General features: G+C 37.4%; 1 protein-coding gene across 3 annotated transcripts in view; it reads left to right on the forward strand.

The window, feature by feature from the left end:
• Window positions 1-27,867, forward strand: part of BTAF1 (B-TFIID TATA-box binding protein associated factor 1) — a 106,250-nt gene that overhangs the window by 47,505 nt on the left and 30,878 nt on the right. For 2 of the 3 annotated variants that reach the window (XM_060191932.1, XM_007516800.3), the window contains exons 12-23: window positions 118-258; window positions 2,043-2,167; window positions 5,699-5,819; window positions 13,952-14,056; window positions 15,518-15,667; window positions 15,929-16,071; window positions 17,146-17,320; window positions 18,793-18,996; window positions 20,165-20,591; window positions 22,401-22,591; window positions 24,772-24,925; window positions 25,782-25,891. In XM_060191932.1, the coding sequence (XP_060047915.1) occupies window positions 118-258; window positions 2,043-2,167; window positions 5,699-5,819; window positions 13,952-14,056; window positions 15,518-15,667; window positions 15,929-16,071; window positions 17,146-17,320; window positions 18,793-18,996; window positions 20,165-20,591; window positions 22,401-22,591; window positions 24,772-24,925; window positions 25,782-25,891 (2,046 nt within the window). The remainder of the gene's footprint in view (window positions 1-117; window positions 259-2,042; window positions 2,168-5,698; window positions 5,820-13,951; window positions 14,057-15,517; window positions 15,668-15,928; window positions 16,072-17,145; window positions 17,321-18,792; window positions 18,997-20,164; window positions 20,592-22,400; window positions 22,592-24,771; window positions 24,926-25,781; window positions 25,892-27,867) is intronic. The other variant, XM_060191933.1, reaches the window with a different exon arrangement.

A 27,867-nucleotide genomic window follows, 5' to 3' on the forward strand; every position in this document is an offset into this window, starting at 1 on the left:
TAAGTAGGATGAATTCTATAGAGTCCAAATAATGGGTTTTATACTTTCATATGACAGATTTAATAAAAATGCAGTTGTGCTACAAAAGAATTAATGTCTTGATATACTTTTTTACAGGATGTAATTAATACTCTATTGCCCAAAGTTTTAACTAGAATAATTGAAGGACTCCAGGACCTTGATGATGACGTCAGAGCTGTTGCAGCAGCATCTTTAGTACCTGTGGTAGAAAGCCTTGTGTATTTGCAGACACAGAAGGTAAATATTTTTACATATGCTTTTTGTAGATCTTATTTACATTTAAGGTATAGAATACTAGGACAAGCATTAAAAGTTTTTTTTTTTTTTTTTTAATTATTATTATTTATTGGATAGAAACAGCCAGAAGTTGAGAGGGAGAGAGTTAGGGAGAGAGAGTGGTCCAGGGAGGTGGCGCAGTGGATAAAGCATTGGACTGTCGAGCATGAGGTCCTGAGTTCAATCCCTGGTAGCACATGTACCAGAGTGATGTCTGGTTCTTTGTCTCTCCTATCTTTCTCATGAATAAATAAAATCTTTAAAAAATTGAAAAAAGAGAGAGAGGGAGAGATAGACACCTGCAGCCCTGCTTCAGCACTCACAAAGCTTTCCCCCTGCAGATGGGGCCTGGGGGCTCAAATCCAGGTCCTTGAGCATTGTAACATGTGCTCAGCCAGGTGTGCAGCACCTCCTTTCTCTCCTTCATTTGTTATTTTTCTTATGACAATCCCCAGATGCATGTGATCTTGTTTACATACTGCCTGTGAGTAGAATGAATCTTGTCTGTTTAATCTTTCTCCTTTGTGCTTAGAATATGCAGGACACTTTTTGAGAAGAAACCAGTCATTTTTATATTCCTCCTGCTTTTTAAACAGTATGAGATTTTTCATTTGTTTTGATGCCGTTTGTCTTGTACTTTTAATCTGGCTATCTCTTTTGAAGTGAATCTTTCTAGGTCTCAGATTTCCCATTGTATTATCAAAAGCAGGAAGTGTCCATTTTGAAATACAGCATAGAGTATTATTTTTTAAATTAATTTTTATTTTGGAGAGAGACAGAAATTGAGGAGGAAGTAGAGGGAGTGATAGAGACAGACCTAGATAGCATTGCTTCACCACTTGTGAAGTTTTCGCTCTACATGTGGGTACTAGGGGCTTAAACCCTATTCCTTGCATGCTGTAATATGTGCACCCAACCAGGTGTACCCCCACCTTGTCCATCAAACAGTGCTTCAAACATTTAAAAACTAAATTTATCTCTGAATTATGATCACCATCACTTTAAATGTATTTAAGCTAGATAGACCATGTCTTATGTGTCTGAATTGTCTTTCCTTCCTTCCTTCCTTCCTTCCTTCCTTCCTTCCTTCCTTCCTTCCTTCCTTCCTTCCTTCCTTTCTTTCTTTCTTTCTTTCTTTCTTTCTTTCTTTCTACATAAACAAGAGTATTGATTATCATATTTCCTGAATTCTCCTGACCAGCTCGAGCCTAGTTAGGAAAGGAAGTGCCAAAGTAGAGTTGAAAGAAATTAAAATGAAGGGAGTCAGGTGGGTGGTAGTGCATCTGGTTAATCTGCAGGTGGTGCAAGGAGTAAGGATCCCAGTTCGAGCTTCCGGCTCCCCACCTGCAGGGGAGTCGCTTCACAGGCGGTGAAGCAGGTCTGCAGGTATCTTTCTCTTCCCCTCTCTGTCTTCCCCTCCTCTCTTGATTTCTCTCTGTCCTATCCAACAACAACGACATCAATAACAGTTACAATAATAACTACAATAATAAAACAACAAGGGCAACAAAAGGGAATCAATAAATAAATAAATATTAAAAAATAAAAAATTTAAAAAAAAAGAAATTAAAATGAATGGGGTTGTTACAGGAACTCAAGTGTCTCTTTCCTTTCTAATGCCATTCAAAGTCAGTACTGTTCAATACCACTGGAGGTATGTTGTTAGTATTGTCTCTTGGGATACAGTTTGATAGAACTTCTGAAAATTTTGTGTGCAACTGTTTTCTTGATGACTGATCTTCTAGGTACCGTTCATTGTAAATACATTATGGGATGCTCTTCTGGAATTAGATGACCTAACAGCTTCAACAAATAGTATTATGACTCTTCTTTCATCTTTATTAACTTATCCTCAGGTCCAACAATGCAGGTAACTATTTCTATATATATATATATATATCTATATATATATAAATTTTTTTTTATTAGATAGGACAGATAGAAATTGAGAGGGGAAAGGGAGATAGAGAAAGAGAGGTACTTGCTGACTTGCTTCACTGTGAAGCTTCTCCCTACAGGTGGGGAGTGGGTGTTTGAACCCTGGTCCCCATGCATCATACTGTGTTCACTTAACCAAGTGTGCCACTGACTGAACCCTTCTGTTATTTTTGATGTTTTGAAAATATTTTTTTAAAAAACCCTTTAATTTGATAGGACAGAGAGAAATTGAAGGGCACGGTAATGTGCACTAACCAGGTGCACTGCCACTCAGCGCAGGTAACTATTTCGAGGTAGTGAAATAAAGTTGAAAAAAAAAAAACGTTTCTAGACAAGCAAGCCTAAAAATATGGTAGTCGGGAGCCGGGAGGTGGCACAGCGGGTTCAGCACATATGGTGCAAAGCACAAGGACTGACATAAGGATCCCGGTTCGAGCCCCTGGCTCCCCACCTGCAGGGGAGTCGCTTCACAGGCGGTGAAGCAGGTCTGCAGGTGTCTTTCTCTCCCCATCTCTGTCTTCCCTTCCTCTCTCCATTTCTCTCTGTCCTATCCAACAACGATGACATCAGTAATAACAATAATAACTATAACAATAAAACAAGGGCAACAAAAGGAAATAAATAAGTAAATATAAAAAATATATATGGTAGTCTAACACCTTGAAGAAGAAGGAGAATGCCAGTGACTTCTATTTTTAGGAGGACTTTTCTTTATTCTTGTCAACAGATTTTGGAGAAAGAATCAACTCATTTCTTTAACCCTGTCTTAACTTTGACTATATAATTCTTCATCTATTCACTTAATAAATTCACTTAAGAAATATCATCACTACATTTTACTTTCACCTTTAGATTAAGAATATAGAACTTCAGCCTCAATACTTAGTTAATAGAATTGTCACTGAACATTAGTGTTTGATTTACCAAGACTTGCTCTTCCGAACTTCTGTTTTGTGATGCATGTTTTAGCTCTTGCTCATGATGAGTAATTAGACATAAGGGAAGAACATAGTCATGTAATACAGTATATTTCCTATACTTTTAGACTGGTTCCTGAATATTTTTTCTGTTAATAGTATTCTTGGGAACATTGAAGGAACAACTTGTATGCAACTTTAAAAAAAAACATCACAAATGAGAAAATTACTAACTGTTCTTAGCCTAGTGAATGAATTTCTGTGAATGTTCACATTATAAGTGATTAATGGCACTATGGCTGAAACTATTTCCAGTGAAAATTATAAATTTATAAAACAGTTTTGAAATAATGATGTACTTCATTGTTAAATTTAGGCTAGTCAGTCAAGATGGAATAGCAGTTTTGCCTATGAATTAATAAAAGCAAGTGAAAACTTGAAGTAGAAGTACATAGATGAGTGTGGTCCGGAAGGTGGCGCAGTTGATAGGGCATCGGATTCTCAAGCATGAGGTCCTGAGTTCAATCCCCGGCAGCACATGTACCAGGGTGATGCCCGGTTCTTTCTCTCTCCTCCTATGTTTCTCATTAATAAATAAATAAAATGTTAAAAAAATAAAATATTTTTAAAAAGTACATAGATGAGTTTTACTAATGTTCAGATGTCTTATTCGTAACAAGAGCTTTAGGGATTAGATATTATGTGTGCAAGCTTTTCTCTAGCTGTAAAATAAAAGAGTTTAGTATTGCCCAAATAGCAGGCCTTTTCTCTGAAGGCCCAGATAGTGACATTTTAGGTGCTGTGGGTTGTATGATTTCTGTTGAGAAGTCTCAATTCTACCATTGTAGTGCAAAAGCAGCCATAAATAATAAAGGAGTTTATGTCTATGTTCCTTAAAAACTATTTAAAAAAAAAACTCCCGGGGCCAGGCAGTGGCACACCTGGTTGAATGCACACATTACAGTGTGCAAGGACCTAGGTTCAAGCCCCTGGTCCCCACCTGCAGGGGGAAAGCTTCACGAGTGGTGAAGCAGGGCTTCAGGTGTCTCTCTGTCTCTCTCCCTCTCTATTTCCCCCTCCCCTCTCAATTTCTGGCTGTCACATCTATCCAATAAATAAATAAAGATTTAAAAAAAATTAAAAAGAAGAAATAAGATTTAAAAAAAAAAAACTCCCCAAAAACAGATGGAGTAGTTTTTACTTTATCGGCACCTATCCTAAATAAATAACTTTATGGGGGCTGGGTGGTAGCACAGCAGGTTAAGTGCACATGGTGCAAAGCGCAAGTACCAGCATCAGGATCCTGGTTCAAATCCCTGGATCCCCACCTGCAGGGGAGTCACTTCACAGGCAGTGAAGCAGGTCTGCAGGTGTCTGTCTTTCTCTCCCTCCCACCTCCCGTCTTCCCTTACTCTCTCCATTTCTCTCTGTCCTGTCTAACAACAATGACATCAGTAACAACAACAATAATAACTACAACAACAATAAAAAAAGGTTTGTTTCTTGAGGAGAACCATGAAAGAACACCAAGTGGTTATACTAACCTTCCTTTGTATTGCTGCCCCTTTTTAAAAATAGAAGAATATCTTTGAAGTACTTGCACAGTCATTTCCTAGTTCCAGGTAACATTCAAAAACAAGTCATGAATGTGGCAGGGATCCAATGGTCCGAATTGCTAGACAGTTTGGTTTTGCTGGCATCTCCATTTTAAAATCTAATACTGTATGAGAAGGAAGATAGAGTCTGCTTAATTTTACTTTAATGTTCCATTCATATCACCTCCTCTTTCTCAGTTGATATGTGACAGAGATGACCCTCCAAAGGGGATAGAAATTGTAAGCATATCGTGGTTACCCACTGAATGATTTAGCAATCAAAGAATAAGGATTAGTAATCTAGAAATGTGTGTAAGTTAACCACTAGCTAAGATACATACCTGTTTTCCTGAGTAAGGACTGATTGAGGCTAAGGACAGTTGTATTAGAGAATTCTAATTTATTTATTTATTTATTTTCCCTTTTTGTTGCCCTTGTTTTTTTTAATTGTTGTTATAGTTATTATTGCTGTTGTTAATATTGTTGTTGGACAGGACAGAGAGAAATGGAAAGAGGAGGGGGAGGGAAAGATAGACACCTGCAGACCTGCTTCACTGCCTGTGAAGCAACTCCCCTGTAGGTGGGGAGCTGGGTATTTGAACCAGGATCCTGATGCTGGTCCTTGCGCTTTGGCGCCATGTGCGCTCAACCCACTGAGCTACTGCCCGACTCCTGAGAATTCTAATTTTTAAGGGCCATTTGTGGCAGTGCTATATAGAAAAGCACTAGTGTTAATATTTTTGCTCTTCTTTATGACAAAATAGCGTGGGCTATCCTGGTGCTGTAACAATAGTCTTGAATTAGGGTTAAATGAATCTCCATATAAAACTTTTACAATATTTTTATAATTTTCTCATCAAAAAAACTTGGTCCATGCAGTAATGGTATTTAGATAATGTATTGATGGAGTTGTAACTGAGAATTAATAAGATTAACTTGTGTCTTTTTTAGTATTCAGCAGTCACTCACAGTTTTAGTTCCACGTGTCTGGCCTTTTTTGCATCACACTATATCATCAGTTCGAAGAGCAGCATTGGAAACTCTGTTTACATTGTTATCAACACAGGACCAGGTAAGAATTAATAATTATGTCTACTAATCTTATTGTGTGTGTGTGTAAGTACATTTATATAAATGGAATAAATCTACTAGTTTGCCTTTTAGAAGATTAGAAGAATGCTGTTCTTCCTAGCAGTAGTAGAGTGATTAATTACACACATAGGAGTATCACTATGTGGGCAGTTGTAATTTTTTTGTTCTAGATTATGTTCCCAACACTTATAATGGTGTTTTAATACATAGGAGACCTTCACTAGATATTTTTCAAATGAAGAATTAGTTCCTTGCTTACGGAGACCTGTTACTTAGTCTTTGCATGCTCTGTGTAGTTTACACTTGAATGTTTGGCAGAACTCACCGTGGCATAGAAAGTACATTGTAAGTTCTACAGTATGAGTTCTAAAGACTAACAATAGAATTGCTGAGTACTTGTCTTCTCTTAAAGGTTACTTAAAAGTATGGTACTTTCTAGGGATAGTATAATTCAGTCGTCCAGATAATAATAATTCTGAAATATTTACATAGATCATTCAGGAAAAACAGTATGTGAATGAACTCTGATGAGCTAAGGAGTTCATGTCCTGTTTATAAAAGATTTCATGTATCTATTTTCAAATTAACACTGTAGATCAAACAAAATCCCAGAATTTAGGGAAGTAGCAACAAGGATAAATGGATATGGTATAATATGGGTAAATGTCTCTTGTGTTCACTAATTAATCTTTCTTTGTAAATTAGAAATAGTCTATGTAGCACTATTTAAATCTGTGATATGATATGGTCACACTTCTGCAAGTCAATATCTAAATTTTGTTTGCATTATCTTTTGTCTAATCAGTCTTGTAAGATAAAAACTTGGTCTGTTTAATTTTCAGTTGACCAGACATGTGTTGATGTGACAAAACTGTCACGGACTGTTCTTAATTTTTACATTTCTTTTAGTTTTGTGGTGTTTGCCTATGGGGTGTGTGTGTGTGTGTGTGTGTGTGTGTGTGTGTGTGTGTGTGTGTGGTCTCATACATGTATGATTTCATCACTCTTAGGATGCTTTTTCATTCAGGTGGACTAAGAGAATGGGCCTCTTGAAGTTAACAAATGTCTAATATATATATAATAATAGATTTCACTTGGAAAAGCAGCTTTAGGTTTAAATAAATAAAAATGGAGATGAAAGTTATGCTATTTAATCATTCTGCCTACACACAGCTTCCATAATATTCCCCCTCACAGTTTCCCTCATTGTTAGCATCTTACATTGGTGTAGTGTGTTTATTTTATGAGCAACTATCAGTGCATTATTAACTAGAGTTAATAAAATTTGCATTAGGATTCATTCTTTATATTATATATTATGTAATTTTGAAATGCATGATACACTTTCACTGTTAACAGTATCATAGATTAGATTCATTGTCTTAAAAATGCCTGTTTTAACTATCATCTCTTGTTTCCTCCCTCCAAACCCCTTAGCAACCTCTTCTCTTTTTATTGTCTTCACACTCTATCTTTTCCATAATATGTCATAGTTGAAGTCATATAAATATGTGGTCTTTTAGATTGACTTCTTTCATATAGCAAAAATTAAATATAGTTTCCTACATTCCACCCCACCCTCCTGCCAGGGTTTCACTGCTCTAAGCTTTTTTTTTTTTTTTTTTTTTTTTTTTGTGGGGAGGCTCTAGGGGAAGGTACCATAGCACCAACGTTTGCAGTACAGTGAAGGTCGGGCTCAAACCTGGGTTGTGTGCAACACTATCCAGGTGAGCTGTTTTGCTCCCTTCCATGTCTTACTATGTTTTAATTTTACTTATTGGAGGGAAAATAGACAGAGAGAACAGATAGTCAGCATGATAATTAGTACTTCCTTCTCTGGGAATTATTTTCTGCCAGTGTTTAACTTTTATATTCTGTGGTTAAGATAGTTAATGAGAGCTTACTTTATATTAAAAACTAGTGTGAGTGCTATGCATGAGGTGTGTACAGCCTTTCCTATTTTTCAGGGGAGGGAACAGATATTAAAACATGAAGAAACTTACTCAAGCTCACATGACTGCACAGCCCACAATAACAGACTCAGTTAGGATCCAGATCTTTATGACTTTCAGTTTAAATATTTATCATTTGTGAGAGAGAGACAAAGAGAAACTGAAAGGGAAGTGGGAGATAGAAAGGGAAAAAAAGATACCTGCATCCCTGCGTTACTGCTTGTGAAGCTTTTCCCCTGCAAGTGGGGATCCTAGGTCCTTGCACATTGTAGCATGTTTGCTCAACTGAGTGCACCACTGCCTGCTTCCTTGTTTGTTTATTTATTTATTTATTTTTTTAAATATTTATTTTATTTATTCCCTTTTGTTGCCCTTGCTTTATTGTTATAGTTATTATTGTTGTTGTTGTTGGATAGGACAGAAAGAAATGGAGAGAGGAGGGGAAGACAGAGAGGGGGAGAGAAAGATAGACACCTGCAGACCTGCTTCACCGCCTGTGAAGCGACTCCCCTGCAGGTGGGGAGCCGGGGTTCGAACCGGGATCCTTATGCCGGTCCTTGTGCTTTGCGTCACCTGCGCTTAACCCGCTGCGCTACAGCCCGACTCCCCCTTGTTTATTTTTTAAATATTTGTATTTATTTTGGATAGAGACAGAGAAATTGAGAGTGAAGAGGGAGAGAGAGACACCTGCAGCACTGTTTCACTGCTCATGAGGCTTCCAACCTGCAGGTGGGGACCAGACGCTTGAACCAGGACCTTGTATACTGTGTACTCAGCTAGGTGCACCATTGTCCAGCTCCCACTTTTCAGTTTTTAATTGTGCATGGAGACAAAAAACTTAAGTTTCTGTTGACTGTTTCCTCAGTTCTGAATATGAAGTTATTTTACGTCTCAAGTGAAAGATGAACCTCATACCTGTTATGGTACCTCTGTTTTGTTTTCAGTTTCTATCTTAACTACTAGTCAAGTTAAATTTTAAAAAAGGCCTGAATAAAATACAAAAGCAACAGAATTAGCGTTATCATTCTATATCTGTGCCTACTGAAAAATAGGTGCAGAATTAATGAAAATAAATAAAACTAACATTCAGTGTTAAAAAGAGACAGACTGAGCCAAACATGTGAAATCAAACCGTTATCTTCTAAAACAGTGCTAATAGTGAGTTACTTTTTTTGTAACCATATCTTAAGAGGATATGCATACATATTATTCCTGTGTCCTATAATTGTTAACTGAGTTTAATTCAATATTTTCTTTGTTTATCTTTTAAATATTTTTATTTAGTTATTATTGGATATAGGCAGAAAGAAACAAGAGGGGAGGAAGAGAGAGACAGAGATGCCTGCAGTCCTGCTTCACCACTCATGAAGCTTTCCCCCTGTAGGTGGGGACCAGGATCTTGAACCTGGGTCCTTATGTACTTTAATGTGAGTGCTTAACCAATGCACCACCACCTGGTCCCGATCCAGTATTTAATTTTTCCTCTCTCCTCTCCTCTCCTCCCCTCCCCTCCCTTCCTCTCCCCCTCTCCTCACCTCTCCTCTCCCCTCCCCTCCCTTCCCCTTTCCTTTCCTTCTCTTCTCTTACTGATTTAATAATAATTGACAAGACCATAGGATAAGAGGGGTACAATTCCCACCACCAGAGTTCCACATCCCATCTCCTCTATTAGGAACTTCCCTACTCTTTATCATTATTATTTACCTTTTTTCCCCCTCTGGAAATATAGACCCAAGATCATTATTAGAGTGCAGAAGTTGGAAGTTCAATATTTTCTACCAGATTTTTTGTGTTTGTTTGTTTACTTATTATTTTGTTTTTTATAATTTTTATTTATAAAAAGAAACTGACAAGAACCATAGGATAAGAGGGGTACTACTTCACACAATTTCCACCACCAGAAGAGTTAACATATAAAGCCAAACAAATTGTTGACTAATCATGAACCTAAAGGCTGGAATAGTGCAGATGAAGATTTTGGGGGGAGGGTCTCTCTTTTGTAGATATTTAGTAGGCCTATTTTAGTTATACTCCAAAGGGACCATGACTATATTAGTGTTGTTTTTTTTTCTGAGCCTGACATCTTATATGCAGGTGGACCCAAGTTATTGTCTGGGGAGATGATGTCATAGCTAGGAAAAAACCCAGAAAACTGGATCAAAAAACCCAGAAAACTGGATCAGGGAAGAGAGTAGCTCCCAAACATGGGAAGGGTGTATAAATATTGTTGACTGTAAATCCCATCTGATCTGATCTGGGGCCCATATTCAGCTCAGGAGCCTTCTTGACCTCTGCATCCCTGTAGATCTGACCTCACACTCTGTGGTCATGAGCAGGAACGTTCCAAGCTGCTCCAAATTGAAGAACCATCTTCCTCAGGTGGAAGGTAGAGTATGTTGTCCAGCCTCCCTTCAGAGAATGGAACATTGTCTACCATGGTTGATCCATGTTAAGGGCAAGGTCATGTGGCGGCCCACGGAGGGGTCTGTTGTGTTGTTTCTGGTAGGAATGACTGATAACAATGGAGAGTGGGATTTATTCAAGGTCTAGGCCCATCTTGTCTGTTTGGGAATCTCAAGACTCCCCAACTAGGGCCCCCCAGCTGATGGGGTGGCCCGATAGTGACTAAAGAGTCATCATTAAAGTATGCCAGTCTCTTGCCCTTATTCAGGTTTTGCAGTCCTTGCTTTGATAAGGTTGGCTTTGGAGTGAGTGAGAGAACTGTAATAGGAAGTAGGTGAGGAGTTTATTCTACCAGATTTAATGTTATACTATTTAAGAATTTGCATTTTTCAAGTAAAGAGTTCTTTTTTAAATTTTTTATTTTTAAAATATTTTATTTATTTTCCCTTTTGTTGCCCATGTTGATTTTTATTATTGTTGTAGTTATTATTGTTGTAATTGATGTTGTTGTTGTTAGATAGGACAGAGAGAAATGGAGAGAGAGAAGGGTAAGACAGAAATGAGGAAAGAAAGATAGACATCTGAAGACCTGCTTCATTGCCTGTGAAGCAACTCCCCTGCAGGTGGGGAGGCAGGGGCTCAAACCGGGATTTAAGCTGGTCCTTATGCTTTTCACTATGTGCACTTAAACCTCTGTGCTACCGCTTGGCTCCCTCTTTTTTATTACTTTTAAACATTTGATTTATTTGTTCATTTATTTATTTATGAGAAAGACAGGAGGAGAGAGAGAAAGAACTAGACACCGCTCTGGTGCGTATGCTGCTGGGGGTTGACCCCAGGACCTCATTCTTGAGAGTCCAATGTTTTATCCACTGTGCCACCTCCTGTACCACAAGTAAAGAGTTCTTAAGATGATTTTTGATCTAATTACTCAGCAGTGAATTTTTTTTGTTGAATTTTTATTTGCTTTCTATTTATTTTTCTTGTGAACTTTATTTTTTTGTATATAAAAGTCAAATTTATTTGAACAGATCTAAATCAAATGAATAATGTACTCTGCATTTCAATATCAGTGCTTATTCGAGGTTTATTTTTATGCTGTTTGTCTCTTAAATCAAAAGGGAAAATGTTGCTCTTAAATTATTTTTCTTATTAGTGATTTAATATTGAATTTCAAAATCATAAGATAATAGGGGCATAATTCTATAATGTTCCCACCACCAGAGTTCTGAGTCTTTACCTCCTCCGACAGAACCTGCAGTGGTTCTCCCTTGATCGAAGATGTAACTATCTATATCTATTTTACCCATTCTTGTCTTCTCTTCCTTTCTTTTCTTTCTTTCTTTGCCCCCAGGGCTATTTCTGGGGCTTGATGCCTGCACCTCAAATGTACTGCTTCTGGCATTCATTTTTACTTTTTGTTGTTGTTGTTGTTGTTGGATGGGACAGAGAGTAATGGGGAGAGGAGGGGAAGACAGAGAAGGGGAGAGAAAGACACCTGCAGACCTGCTTCACTGCCTGTGAAGCGACTCCCCTGCAGGTGGGGAGGTGGGGTCTCAAACCTGGATCCTTGCTCCAATCCTTGTACTTCATTCTATGTGGCCCCTCTTCCTTTTCAAGTTACATCTACACTTAGTACTATTTCCAAGTGTCCTTCTTTTTATCCTCTCCTGTCTAACAAAGGAAACAGTGCCTGATTTCCTTTGGTGTTTTCCAGATTCGCTTCCCTTTCAGTGGTAGTACAGAAACAAGATTCCTGGTGACAAACACTTCTGGTCACGATGGCATTGGGATACAGAGCCTTTTGGCCTTCTTCCCTATACTTTACTCCTTTGTGAGTATGGACCAAAGTTCTTTTTAGGGTACATAAAGTGGAGTTATGTCTTCTTAAGTTGGCAGGTTGGTCCATACTCAACCGTAAACTTTATTTTTTAGAATAGTTTTGGGTTCTCTTCAAAATTAAAAGTATAGAGATACCCTATTGTCCACCTCCATTCCAAGCATAGCTTTCCTTACCTTGAACCAGATTGGTATATTTTTTATGAATGAACCACCACTTACACATCATTATCAAAGATCATAGCTTACATTTTCTTTCATGCTCATGTACATTCATTCTACAGATTTTTGCCAAATGTATACTGTGACATATATTTACTATTGTATCATACAGCATAGCTCATTCTGTAATCTGCCTGTGTTCTATTCATTCCTCCCTGGTTGTCTTTTTTTGTGATTAGATAGTGGAATTTAGTAGAGTAATAAAAGTTTGTGTAGTTCAAGGAGCTTATTAGTTTATACGGCACTAACTATATGTACATATATATGTAGAGAGAGAGGGAGAGAGAACATCTTCCTCTATAGATGTGGCTTTGGAATTTATAGGCAGTTGTTTGGATTTCTTTTTCTTTTTTTAATTTAAGAAAGGAGACGTTAACAAAATCATAGGATGGGGGAGGTACAGCTCCACACAATTCCCGCCACCCAATCTCTATATCCCATGCCCTCCCCACTAGCTTTCCCATTCTCTATCCCTCTGGGAGTATGGACCCAAGGTTATTGTGGGTTGCAGAAGGTGGAAGGTCTGGCTTCTGTAATTGCTTCCCTGCTGAACATGGGCGTTGACTGGTGGATCCATACTCCCAACCTGCCTCTCTCTTTCCCTAGTAGGATGGGTCTCTGGGGAAGCGGAGCTCCAGGAAACATTGGTGGGGTCTTCCGTTCAGGGAACCCTGGCAGGCATCCTGATGGCATCTGGAACCTGGGGCCTGAAAAGAGAGTTAACATACAAAGCCAAACAAATTGTTGAAGAATCATGGACCCAAAGGATGGAATAGTGGAGATAAAGTGTTGGGCGGTACTCACTGCAAACTCTAGTGTACTACTGCTTTCAGGTTTATATTTGCCCTGGTTTATGGATACGTGTGAACATATGCTCTATCTCCTGGAACCTGGTCTATATCTTGGTTTTGGGACTTTGTTAGGAAGTAAACCACCTGGGATGGAATTAGAGAATACTATGAAAGGAAAGGTCTCACCTGAGTGATGAAGCTGAAGGGTTGTCATTCCACACCAGTTGTTTGGATTTCTAATGACAGGGTTGGGATGGATTAAGAGAGTTGATAAATATGGGGGGAAATCAGAAACAAAATTATGGGAGGCTAGTGTTAAATTATTTACCTTTTGTTGTTGTTATCACTATGTCAAATAAAATTTAAGTGTTGTTACTTAGCAGGGTTCTCTAGCTTTCCAGCAACTATATGCCATTTAATTTCTCCAGATCATTGCAATAATAAATATTGTACTTTTGTTTCAGGATCTTAACATAATTTATCAAAGGACTTTGATCAAATAAAGACTAGGCAGTCTTTTATTTATTTTACTTTTCTCTCACACCAGGGTTGTTGCTGGGGTTTGGTGGCTTCATCATTCCTGATGGTCATTTCATTTTTTTTTCCCCTTTTTCTTTGCCTGTTAACAAAAGATGAGAAACAGGGGGAGAAAGAGAAGTAAAGGGGAGAGACACCTGCAGCACTGCTTCACTTCTTGTAAAACTTCTCCCCTTGCAAGTAGAGACCAGGGACTTGAACCTGGATCCTCATGCACAGGAACACTTAAGCTCTACAAGGTGAACCATCACCCAAGCCCTAGACAGTTTGTTTCATAGTAACACTGATGTTGTTTGATTTAAAACTTCTAAAGTAAACTGAAATCCAGGAATGATATGCTGTAGCTTTTTTTCTCCTCCCTCTTCTAGAACTCTTCATCATGGCTTATACCTATCCTGTCTGATATGCTGCGACACATTTTTCAGTTTTGTGTTTTAGAAAGCAGCCAAGAAATTCTGGACCTCATTCTTAAGGTACACAGTGATTGTATTTGTACTCCTATTCTCAGTGATTTGGCAGGTATCTTCATTGTTCTACTGTTAGTTGTGGATCTTCAAAACTTAGAAATGATTTAAGGGGGGAGGTCAGGTGGTAGTGCAGCGGGTCAAGTGCACATGGTGCGGGGAGCAAGGACCAGCGTAAGGATCCCGGTTCAAACCCCTCTCTCCCCACCTGCAGGTGGGTTGCTTCACAAGTGGTGAAGCAGGTCTGCAAGTGTCTGTCTTTCTCTCTCCCTCTCTGTACCCCCCCATTTCTCTCTGTCTTATCCAGCAATGATGACATCAATAACAACAACAATAATAACCACAACAATGATTAAAAGAAGGGCAACAAAAGGGGGGGGCGACAGCCTTCAGGAGCAGTGGATTTGTGATGCAGGCACTGAGCCCCAGCAATAATCCTGAAGGCTAAAACAAAAAAATGATCTAAGAAATTTTAAAATCTATGGATCTATATGATGAGACAAGCAATATCTGTTGGAATGTTTGAGAAGGAGCCATATTTAACATTTATGGTAGCAGGCCAAGTGGCATTGTTTTATCTTTGAAGTCGGCTGAGTTAGTCTTGAATCATTGACCCTCTAAAACTATTCATTGTTAACAGCCTTGGATTAATGGTGGTGTAATTTCTACTACTGATTCTAGTCCATTTAATGTTAGAGACATTAAAAGGAAAGGTAGGTACCTTATTGAGTATTATTGTGAATCAAGACTTGTACTGTTTTTAATTTGTTAGAATACTGCCCTTCCTAAATTTATTTTATTTTTGATAAGAGGATGGGAGGTAGAGGTAGAGAGATAAAGGAAAAATATCTGCAACATAGCCCCATCATCTGTGAAGCTTCTTTCCTGCAGGTGTAGACTGTGTAATTGAACCCAGGTCCTCTTCATCACTACTCAGCCCTTACCTTTCTACGTTTAACATAGATATTTATCAGGAGATATTTTGTGTTGAAGTGCATACTGAATATAGCATAGTATTAAGCTTTGTGATATACTGCAAACGATTTCAGTAGCTGGAGAATTTGACAATTCTCTTATAGTTGTCTTTCAAATTGTTTTCATAAAACATTGAAGGAAAATCTGTATTATTTACTTATTTTTGAGAGAGAGATAGAGAGGTAGAGAGGAAGAGGTAGAGAGAGGAGGAGGGGAGAACCAGAACATCATTCTGGCACATGCAGTGTTGGAGATTAAACTGGGAACCTCATACATGAGAGTCCAGCGCTTTATCCACTACAATACCTCCCTGGCCACTGTCCTTTTAAAAGAAACCTTTTTATATGTATATAAACCTACCAAAAACAGTATCCAATGATGTCTTTATATTGCTTTATAGAGTAATCTCTGCTTTGTCCCCACCCCCCAAATTCAGTAGTCTAAAAGTAAACTTTAACTGACTGAAGAATTTCATACTCCTCTTACACTCTGTAGGTTTGGATGGAATTGTTAAACAAGGCTTCCGTGCAGTATGTGGTAGCAGCTGCTTGTCCATGGATGGGTGCTTGGCTTTGTTTAATGATGCAACCATCTCATTTACCTATTGATTTAAATATGTTGCTGGAAGTAAAAGCCAGAACCAAGGTAAGTATAGAGTGACAGTATATCTGTTTGTATGCTTAGCTTAAAATTAATTGCTAATATAGTAACCATGTAAGAAATTTATATAAAAAAGTGTTACTAGCATAGGAAGAAATCACTTTATTAGAACTTTGACAAAATGAATACTGATTTTCATTACATTTTTTAAAGCTGTATTTTACTAAAATTACAACAAATAAGAGTAGTTTTTATGTTGCCAACTAAATTTTCATGACTAATCTTGTTTTCTTATTTTCCATTGAGGAAAAAACGGGTGGTAAGGTACGCCAAAGCCAAAGCCAGAGTAAAGAAATACTTCAGGAGTACATAGCAGGTGCAGACACTGTCATGGAAGACCCTGCCACTAGAGATTTTGTGGTTATGAGGGCCAGAATGATGGCAGCCAAGTGAGTATAAGTTCAAAAGTCATTTACTTATTTCCTCTGTTGTGTTTGTCAACTCCTCCTTCAGTGCATTGGGTCATTAAAAATAAATAAAATGGGAGTCGGGCGGTGGCATAGCGGGTTAAGCGCACGTGGCGCAGAGCGCAAGGACCGACGAAAAGATCCCAGTTCGAGCCCCCGGCTCCCCACCTGTAGGGGCGTCTCTTCACAGGCGGTGAAGCAGGTCTGCAGGTGTCTTTCTCTCCCCCTCTCTGTCTTCCCCTCCTCTCTACATTTCTCTCTGTCCTAACAACCACGACATCAATAACCACAACAATGTTAAACAACAAGGGCAACAAAAGGGAAAATAAATAAATTTTTAAAATATAAATAAATAAATAAATAAATAAATAAATAAATAAAATGTGAAAGAAAAAAAAGACCTCTTTGTTTGAAGATCCAAAGGAGGACACACACACACACACACACACCATTTTCCACTAGTGATTTAATAGTGATTGCTTATATGATAACAATAATATAGTTCCACTCTGCACCCACCACTAATATTCTCACTAAGTCTCAGAGATAGTTTGGCTTAGCCTTCTCTTCCAGCTCTTTTTCTTTCTCCTCTTTCATTTTCAGTTTTTTTTTTTTTTTTTTTTGCAAGTCCATGTGTTCCAGTTCTCTATATTCTACATGCAAGCAGCACTGCTAGTTGGTCTTTTACCTCCTTTCTTACTTGCCAAGCATAATTGCGTCAAGTTCCATCCGTATTGTCCCAAAAGACACAATATCATCTTTTTTAATCGCAAAGTAGTATTGATTATTTCTCACAAGTTTTTCACCCTGTCATCTTTTGATGGGCATTAAGCTGCTTCTACTCCATTGCTATTATGAAGATAGCAATGGTTATGCAAAGAGACTCTCATGCCTGAGGCTCCAAAGTCCCAGGTTCAGCCCCTCACATCACCATAAACCAGATCCAGTCAATGCTCTGTTTTTTTTGTTGTTTTTTTTTAATGCAGCTATAAATATAGGGATCTAGCACATGTATCATTGAATTAGTATTATCATGTCCTTTATTTCTCCAATTAGGTTGTTGGGAGCACTTTGTTGCTGTATTTGTGATCCGGGTGTAAATGTGGCAACCCAAGAAATTAAACCAGCCGAATCCCTTGGCCAGTTGCTACTCTTTCATTTGAACTCCAAATCTGCCTTACAGAGAATTAGTGTTGCTTTGGTAATCTGTGAATGGGCAGCTTTGCAAAAGGTAAGATTTGGTCCCAAAAGTATTTAGATAAATTAAGAAAATCTTTTTCTATTTAGTTGTTAGGATTCATTATATTTTCTCTCTATAAGAATTCAACAGTTACAGAAAATTATTCCACTTTATATTGAAATGTTATGTCCCTCTCATTTGCTCCTACCTTCCACTTATTTATTTTTTGAGAAACTTCTGGGGTCTCATACCTGAGAGTAATAGCTGTACCTATATTTAATATTTGCTCTTGATCCTATAATCTGTTAAAGAATGTTCCTATTGAAATAATGTCCAGTCTATAACCTGTCAGTTATTCACTCCACTATTTCTCAGATGTCACTGAAAACTATAAAAATGGGTATGAATAATAGAAATCTATCTGTATGAGTGAGTAGTAGCAAGGGCAGAATTTTTAGTCACAGGAAGAGTAAAATATATTTAAATCAAAATTTTTATGTTTCCAAATAAGTCATTCCCTTGTAGCTTTTTCATTCTTTCTTTAACATGCGTAAGTTAAAGAAAGAATGTTATAGTTGTAAAAAGTTAAAGGATATATATATATATATATGTAAGACTTGCTTTTACAAATTAAAAAAAGAAAAACCTTCCTGCTGGCTTTGTTTACTTAATTGACTGGAATTCTGGAAATTTAACTGTCTGCACTTGCTGTGAGAGTTGTTGTTACTGCCTCTTAGCAGTTTGTCAAAGCTATGTCTAAAAGTAACTGAGCCATGCTCTATCGCAACTGAAACCCCAGCTTTGCCTCAAAAGAAGCAAGGCTCATCTGTTTTTAGGCAGGATTGGGTGTTCTGGAGAGGCAGTGATGATGTGTTTTTGTGCCTCTCAGACTCAGCAGCAAGTGTTGACAGTTCGGTTTCTGGACCCTCACAGAGCTTCTCTGGACTTACTCTGTGAAGCCCAGGCTGACCACCCAGATCCCACAGAACCCCTCATGGCTCGCCACTGAGGCCATTCCCCCCTCTGGTTGGGGCAAGCAACAACCAGAGAGAGTGGGAAGGAAGGGTTAGTTAAATTTGGGGGCAGGTAAGTAGCTTTTATATTATATATCCATTTCTACATTATGGCATGTGAAGCTATGGGTTCAAATCTTAATGAGTTTTAACATTTTTAGTGCATGCTAAGTGTTCTTTTCTGACAGATTTATTTTTTACAGTTATATTTGAAGTCTGTGTTGTATATATGTAAACATGACGTATGCTCAGAGTAGAGTAATTAGGGACAAAATGTAATGGAAAGTAATACAGTTCCATATGCATGTTCTGTAGCCATTCATATTAACACTTTAGATAGTTTGGGTGTGATACTTTTCTTTGTACAACTATGTTCTGTACTACAACAGAACATAGATTCAGAATTAAAATAGGAATTTAGATTTCTGTATTTACAAGCGAGGCTTTTCTGCATCTGTCGAGTCATGCTTATATATTTGCCCTAAATGTTTGTTGTCTGTTATATTTTAGGAATGTAAAGCTGTTACCCTAGCTGTGCAGCCACGTTTACTTGATATCCTTTCAGAGCATTTGTATTATGATGAAATTGCCGTTCCATTCACACGAATGCAGAATGAATGTAAACAACTTATTTCATCGTTAGCTGATGCACAGATTGAAGTTGGTACTAGAGTAAACAACAGTGTTTTTACGATAGATCAAGCTAATGACCTGGTGAGTAAAGAAGTAATTTTTATTTGTTGTTAATAGTTTGTCACAAGATTGTAAGATGACAGTTTATAGTTCCACACCACACCCACCACCAAAAGGTAATTTTCTTAATTTTAGATAGCACATGAAATAGATTATAAGTTTGCCATGCTGTGCTTATCATAAAAACACTGATTTTTTTTTTTTAATGTGATTTGGTAGTTTGTTGTGCCTACTCTTTATTTAGAAAGGTGGTTTCATTGTATTAGCTTTTCTTAAAATAAGAGAATGAAAGTGTGTGTGTGTGTGTGTGTGTGTGTGTGTGTGTGTGTGTGTGTGTGTGTGTGTGTGTGTCTGACAAGTGCTACCCTTATTAGAAAAAAATAATAAAGAAAAGGTAAAAGTACCACTTGAACACCCCATTTAGATCCCACTGTTAATATTTTACTAAATTTGCCAAATTATACAGATAGGCAACTATCTGCTCCTCTGTCTGCCTTAAGTCCATTTTATTTTGTTTGGTACATTTCAGGGTTGCACCAAAGATATTATAACACTTTATTTTTATTCCTTTAAATGTGTGTGTATGTCCTTTAATGGAGCATGTATAATAGCCTTATGTAGTAGTCTTACAGCTCTTGGTAATTATAGAGTTAGTGAATATTGTACCATTTCATTTCTAAACCTTTCTTACTCTTACTACTTGGGGATTTGAACGCCAGTTGAAAGGTCAAAGAAAGAATTTAAAAAGATCCAGTTAGCAACAATTAACCTCTTAGCAGGAGGTATCTTAAGCAATTTTGAGTTCAGAAAGTGTTTCTCTAAAAGAAGTTTGTGAATTTTCATTTTACTCATTTTGCAGTTGATAATTGCTTATAACTTTCTTATATCACCAAAGTACTGTTAGGTATGACTCTTGTCATACTTGGTATATTTTAAGAATAGGTAATTTTGTTCTTCCCAAGTGAATGCATCTCTTATAAAGAATATAATAATAATGTTAAATTAGGTCAGACTAAAATAAGCTAGGCTGAGAAGGTTTTTAGTCACATGTTCATTTTACTGAATCCCAAAAATAACACCAGTATTGTGAGACTTAAATTCTGATGGAAAATTGACTGCCTATTCTTTAGGTGTTTATAGGCTTTGGGGAGGTTCATGTGATTAATTGTCTTTAATTTCTTTTTACTAGGTCACTACTGTTTTTAATGAAGTTACATCATCTTTCAACTTAAACCCTCAGGTGTTCCAACAGTTAGATAGTAAACGGCAGCAAGTCCAAATGACAGTTACGGAGACCAACCAGGAGTGGCAAGTGTTGCAGTTGAGAGTGCATACTTTTGCTGCATGTGCAGTTGTGAGTTTGCAGCAACTTCCAGAGAAATTAAACCCTATCATAAAACCGTTGATGGAGACAATTAAAAAAGAAGAGAATACACTAGTGCAGAACTATTCTGCTCAGTGCATAGCAAAACTACTTCAGCAGTGCACAACAAGGACGCCTTGCCCCAATTCAAAAATTGTTAAAAATCTCTGCAGTTCACTTTGTGTGGACCCATATCTAACTCCTTGCGTCACATGCCCAGTACCAACACAGACTGGCCAGGAAAATTCTAAAGGTATATATCTAAACCTTCCTTCCAGGTAGAGAAAGAATTATTTAAATTGGTTTGCACTTATTTATGGGTAATGCTTAAACACAAATCTGTTAGACATTTATCCCGTTAAAGAATTTGATGGATTGCTAACTTGCAGTTCTCTAAGCTTAAGCCATTTATAAAATTGATGACTGAAATCTATGAGATTGTTGTGAAACTTTACCTTCACCTTCAAGGCTATCATTATAGAGTTGCTATTAACTATCTAGGAAACTTAGTTGTATCAAATATTATGAATAGAAGTGCTTCCTCTAAAATGCTGGTTTCTCAGATTATAGGGCATATTTTAATAGATAAATGAACCCCTGTTACCTTTCATAAGTAGTCTTTACCCAACTTCCCATCTGGTAAGTTATATGAAAAATAAAAACTGTTGCCCCAGTACCACCTACCAGAGTGCTGGACAGGCATTTTAAGAAGGAACTTACTTGTTGGTTTTTGTTTTGGCTTGGTTTTTTTCCCTTTTCATCATAGCTGGGTCTTCACCTTTCCAGGCTAACTTTTTTTTTTTCTACTAGTAATTTAATAATTAACAAGAATGTAAGAAAGCAGGGGTACAAGAGTACTGTATCTGGGAGTCAGCGGCAGCACAGCAGGTTAAGCGCATGTGGCGCAAAGCTCAAGGACCGTCGTAAGGATCCCAGTCCGAGCCCCCGGCTCCCCACCTGCAGGGGAGTCGCCGCTCCACAAGCATCAAAGCAAGTCTGCAGGTGTCTATCTTTCTCTCCCCCCTCTGTCTTCTCCTCTCTCCATTTCTCTCTGTCCTATCTAACAACAGTGACATCAATAACACTAATAATAACTACAACAATAAAACAAGGGCAACAAAAGGGAATAAATAAATATTTTAAAAAATGTTTTAATAAAAGAGTTCTGTGTCCATCCTCTCCATTAAAAGCTTCCCTATTCTTTATCCCTCTGGGAGTATGGACCAAAAAAACCTTTTTAATTACCTACCTATATATTGAATAAAGACAACCAGAAATTGAGAGGGAAGGGGGTGATAGGGAGAGAGAGAAAGACACGGGGAACACTGCTTTCCCACTCGCAAAGCTTCCCCCCTGCAGGTGGGGACCGGGGGCTCGAACCTGGGTCCTTGTACATTGTAACATGTGCTCAGCTAGGTGTACCACCACCTGCCCCTGGACCAAAATTCTTTATGAGGTGCAGAAGGTGGAAAGTCTGGCTTCTGTAATTGCTTTTCCACTGGACATGGATGTTGGCAGGTCGATCCATGCCCCTAATTCAGGCTAACTTTCAGATAGAGGGAATGACATCACAGCACTGAAGCTTCCTTCAGTGGCTAGTACTCCTATGTCGGGGTGGAAACCTGCGTCACAGCAGGCAGCTTTGTAAGTAGCTGTCGGACTGGCTGCTTACAGTATTTTTTTTTAATGTTTTGTTTTTCTTTTCCTTTATAGGGAGATTAATGGTTTACAGTAGACAGTAAAATATAGTAGTTTGTACATATGTAACATTTAATGTTTCTTTTTTATACTTAACCATTTAAAAATATTGACACACTTTTGTGTAATATTTCTTGTTAATTTTTCACACCTTTTATTGTATTAAGGTATGATACTTTGCAGCTTTCAAAATACTCAATGCTCTAGATTACTGGTCATTTTTATTATCATTTCATGTTCTAAAGAAAATGTTAATGACCTGTTAATACCAAAGCATAAAAGACATAGTTTAAAAACATTTCAGGAAGCATTTGGTCATTCGTATTTTATCCTTAAAAGTTCACTTAACCTTTTTCCTTATTAGGATCCAACTCTGAAAAGGATGGAATGCACCATACTGTCACCAAACATAGAGGCATAATTACACTCTACCGGCATCAGAAAGCTGCTTTTGCTATCACAAGTAGACGAGGTCCTACCCCCAAAGCAGTTAAAGCTCAAATAGCTGATCTCCCCACAGGAAGTAGTGGAAATATTCTTGTTGAACTTGATGAGGTAAATAGTTTTATTTTTCTTTTGAGTACTGTAGTTTTTAAACAAATGTATATTATGACTCAGATCAAAATTGTCTTACCAATTTCCAGTAGTGTAATTAAAAAAACAAATTTTTAAGTAAATAGAAGAGGGTCAAAAACATTTTGAAGTACTCCACGAACAAGAAACAGAAAAGGTACAGATGTTTTTAAATTTCTAAGGCCTCTTTAATTTATCTAGCTAATCTTTGATGATCTCTCTTAAGCAAGAATCACTGTTTATGGTATGTAAGTCTCTCACAAATATAATCCATTCCTGTGACATTGACTGCATAGATGTTAAGATTGAAAGCTAGTTTTTCTCGGGTCTGATAATGTCCCGTAATTCCTGTGGATACACAGAATAAATCAGCCTGAGCATTGTCAACCTGGAATTTATAGATATTTGTGCTATAAATTTATTACATATGGTCAGTCATGCCACTGTGGGATTATTTATTTGATTTTTTTGGTTAAAGATTGATTTATGGAAAAAGAGAAGGGAGAGTGTAGAGAGAAAGAGAAAATCTGAGTATTACTCTGGCTTATGCTTTGCCCAGGGACTAAATTCAGGCCCTCATGTCTTTGTCTAGATTTTTAGCCATTGCACCACCTTCTGGGCCACTTTTCTTCTTGATTTCCTTCTTGATTAGTAATGGTGCATCTTGTGTATATGATGAATTTGTATATATGAGTATCTACTTGGGCGTTTCTATTTTGTTGGTCTAATTATTGCAGAATACAGTCTTCAGTAATGAGTTTAAGTGTTTGAGTTGAATAAATATTGCATCCACACTATTAGCAATAGAATGAATGCTGTAAGTTGCTCTTTTGTTTATAAGACATAGGAGCTTCTCAGAAATCAGTAGTAAATTACAAATCCTAAAAGACAAGATGTAGACTTGTTTTAATTTTTTTAATTGACTCTCCATTTCTCTCTTTCCTGTCCAACAACAAAGACATCAATAATAACTACAACAATTTTAAAAAGTCTATGAATGAAGGCGTTTCCACTATTTTCCCTATTATAGTTTTATTAAGAAATATACTATAGGGGTTGGTTGGTGGTGCATCCTGTTGAACACACATAGTACCATGAGCAAGGATTCCAGTTCAAGTCAGGATTTAATTCAAGCAAGGTTATAAGTTTGCCTCCCTTGCAGGAGGTGAATCTTCACAAATGGTGAAGCAATGCTGCAGCATCTTTGTATCTCGTTCTCTGCATGCCCCCCTTCATTAAAATAAAAACTGTTTAAAAAAGAGATATATATGATTTTGACATTTATACTTCTTTGATTTGTATAATTTTCCTCCATTTAAAACTAATTTAGGGCCAACAAGATAGCTCACCTGAATATTTCACATACTTTATCATATGCATGACCCAGGTTCAAACCCAGACCCCACTCTACTAGGGGAAGCTTAGGTGCTCCAGTACCTCTTCCTCTCTCTGTCTCTCTCCCCCTTCGCCCCTCCCTCTCTTTGGAAAAGTTGATTCAGAGTGATGAAACCCTAGTAACAAAAATTATATAATAATTATTTTAATGTGTGTGTATATATGTATATTTTGGTGGGGTATAATCTTTATTTTTTCATTTGAAGATAAATTTAATGTTAAATAAGAGATTACTAGTATTGTATATCTTGAGTGAATATAAGTAAGAGAAATGATTTTTTTTTCTTTCTAACTGGCAAGTTTCTTTTGGGTAGGAAGTTAAAATGTATCTTAACTGTCTAGAATTAAAAGTGTTTTAGTATTATATATATAGTTTGGGAGTCCAGAGCGAGCGCACTGGGTAGAGTATATTGCTTGCCATGTGTCAGCCTAGGTTCAAACCACCACATGGGGCAGCCCCAGGGCTATGTATAGCACTTCTCCCTCTCTTGCTAAGTGGGGAAAAAAGTCAGCTGCTGAGTGATGAAATTGCACATGTATAACCATCCCCCCCCCAAAAAAAAAAAGAAAATCTAGTTTTGTATTTTATGCTCATGTAAAACTAAATTGTTGAAAGAAGTATTTATAGTTGTGTTAAATATGCAAACACTGTTTACTTGATTAACAGCAATAACAACTTCCTAGTTGTTCACTTTTAGATCCTCCTAATAAAATTTCAAGTGCATTGTATTTTTTTCTGAGATTCTGTTTTCAACCAATAATTCTAGGCCCAGAAGCCTTACCTGGTACAACGGAGAGGAGCTGAATTTGCCTTGACAACTATAGTGAAACATTTTGGTGGTGAAATGGCAGTGAAATTACCACATCTTTGGGATGCTATGGTTGGCCCATTGAGGAATACAATCGACATAAATAATTTCGGTGTGTACATCTTTTTCAGAGTTAGATTTTTTAAAATGTCTGTATATCCCAGAGAGAGATAATCTTTACACAATAAAAATGCCTATACGTAGCCCAGACCAATGGGTACATTTTTTTAAAATCAAAGATTGGTCAAAGAGATTTTATTTTCTTTTTTTAATTTACTGTACTCTTTTGCTACATTTTTATTTTGTTTTCATTTATTTACTGTCCTCAGTAGGGTTTCACCAGTGTCTGCTGACTTCTCCAGTTAGAAATAGAGAGAAAGATGCCATAGCACCCGAGCTTCCTTCAGTATGGTGGAGGGTTAGGGTGGTATGCATGACAGAGCAAGTGCGCTATACATTGAACTGTCCTGCTGCTCCTTTTGTTGTATATTTAGGTAGATATTCGAAGTGGATCCTTATGTTAATCTACTTAGTTGAAGTTGAGTTAGTATAGCATCAGTAGTTAACAGCATAGAAAAAAATTCATTATAAAATAAACTTGAATTTTCCCATGGTGATGGAGGAGGTGCTAAAACTTTCTGCAGGCTTTATTTTTACAAATTCACACTTAAAAAAAATTCACACTTAACAATTATTTTAATGAGAGTGAATACAAAAAGATTCAGAGAAAGAGAGAACAATTATTTTAATGAGAGTGAATACAAAAAGATTCAGAGAAAGAGAGATACCAGAATACTATTTGGATCTGGCTTATGGTTGTGCAGGGGATTGAACCTGGGACTTCAGAACCCCAGACATCAAAGTCTTTTCACAATCATTAAGCTATCTACTCTCTACCCCCTGTAGGCTTTAGGTTTTAAAAAATTATTTTCAAGGTGACATGAACTTAAAACAATTTATTTTAATAGATGGAAAGTCCCTCCTTGAAAAGGGAGATGGCCCTGCTCAAGAACTGGTGAATTCTCTTCAAGTTTTTGAAATAGCAGCTGCTTCAATGGATTCTGAGCTTCATCCCTTGGTAACTTAAATGCAAATGTAGTTTTCTTCTTTTACAAATACAGTTTTTAAACATGTGATCTTACTAAGAAACCTTCCATCTTGGAAAAAAATGTAACTTACGTCATACCTAGTAATTGAATTTTCTTTTTATATGACATACCTGGATTCTTTCTCCACTAACAGCACAACTCTATGACTTTGAGGTAGAATAGAATCCTCCAGTCCATCCCTCATTGTCATGTGCTTATGATTCAAAGACATAGGAAAGAATATCTGGTTGATATTCATGCCTCAGATGCTGCAAGAAGCAGCAAGTGTGGGGTGGTGGTGGAGAACCTTGGGTTTTGGCTTCTGGTAGGAGATGAGAAATACCTCCTGAGTCTTAACACATGTCAAATGAGAGAAATTCTGTTTTAGAGCTTTGAATACAGGGCGGTGATACGAGGGCTTTGATGACATGGAAGCTAGGTCAGAACAGGAAAGAAAGCTATAATTCTGTTAATCTATACCATTTTAGTAATGTGGCTTTTCTAAAGTAAGTATAAAGGTACAAGGATGTTACCTGCCACCTGCCCAAGATGAAATTAAGTTGTAAAGATTAAAACAATGCTTTATATTTCTTAGTACTTCTTTTAAAAAGTTGGGACAGAGGAACTAGGAAGTTTAGAGAATTAGTTAACTTTTCCATAAATAAAATTATACTTTCCAAGTAACTGGATTAAGATGCTCTCTGATTTTATTTTGTTGTGAAGATTGCTATCTAATCCTCTAGCATAAAGAGGAAAGTTGAGTAGCAAGGAATTGACTGTGTTTATCCAGTAAGGTACATGTTTTTATTTGTGAATTTTACTGATTTATCATTAGTAGAGAAGGACTGAGTTTGTCCCTGTGTATTAGCCCTGTGATCAACAGCATGAATTCAGCTGAACTGTAAGTTGTCTGAACTGTAACTAGTCTGTTGAGCAGGTACTTGGCTCTCATCAACATTAATCCTGTCTTCTATGCAGCAGAAATTTAACAATAGCGTATATTATGCTTTAGCAATCATAATGTTTCTGGTATGCTAGGATATTGAAGTGTAGAGTGTTGAACTTTGACATAGATAACCTAGCATAGCATATGTGTTGACTGTGCATGAGGCCCTGGGTTCAAACTCAGTACCTTATGGGAGTACCATGGAGAGCAGAGAGGGAGCTGGAGCAATGTTATGGTATCCCCTTTCCCATTCCCTCTCCCTCTCCTTCTTCTCAAAAAGATAAAGTTGAGTCAGGGTTTTGTTCGTGGTGCCAGATACAAAGAAAAAGTGTGAAATATCTACAAAATAAATGATGTCTAAAACAAAATCAGGAGCACACTGAATAACAAGAATGCACCTAAACCTAATCCAGTGCTACCAAATTTAAAGATGGCTGGTGATAAGACAGTGTGACTACCCTACCCTTAATAGAACCTTGTTTTGACAGCTTTCCTGTTGATTTTGTGAAGAATTGAGTGTTTCTAATACCTAAGAAAGAATATTGAACAGGGTTCCTCTTTCTTTTTTTTTTTTTTTCCTCCAGGGTTATTGCTGGGGGCTTGGTGACGAATCCACTGCTCTTGGAAGCTAATTTCTACCCTTTTGTTGCCCTTGTTTTATCATTGTTGTGGTTATTATTTTTGTTATTGATGTCGTTGTTAGATAGGACAGAAAGAAATGGGGGGGGGGGAGAGAAAGATAAACACTTGCAGACCTGCTTCAGCGCTTGTGAAGCAACTCCCCTGCAGGTGGGGAGCTGAGGGCTCGGACCAGGATCCTTATGACAATCCTTTTGCTTCACACCATGTGCGTTTAACACGCTGAGCTACTGCCCGACTCCCTCAGGGCTCTTTACTAACACACACACACACACACACACACACACACACACACACACATATATATCTCAGTTTGAATTTAGATTGATGTTTTTTTATTCAGTATGTTTTGAGGTCATTAGAGATACTCTTTAATGTAGA

The sequence above is a fragment of the Erinaceus europaeus genome, chromosome 1, assembly GCF_950295315.1.
Source record: "Erinaceus europaeus chromosome 1, mEriEur2.1, whole genome shotgun sequence".
NCBI lineage: Eukaryota > Metazoa > Chordata > Mammalia > Eulipotyphla > Erinaceidae > Erinaceus > Erinaceus europaeus.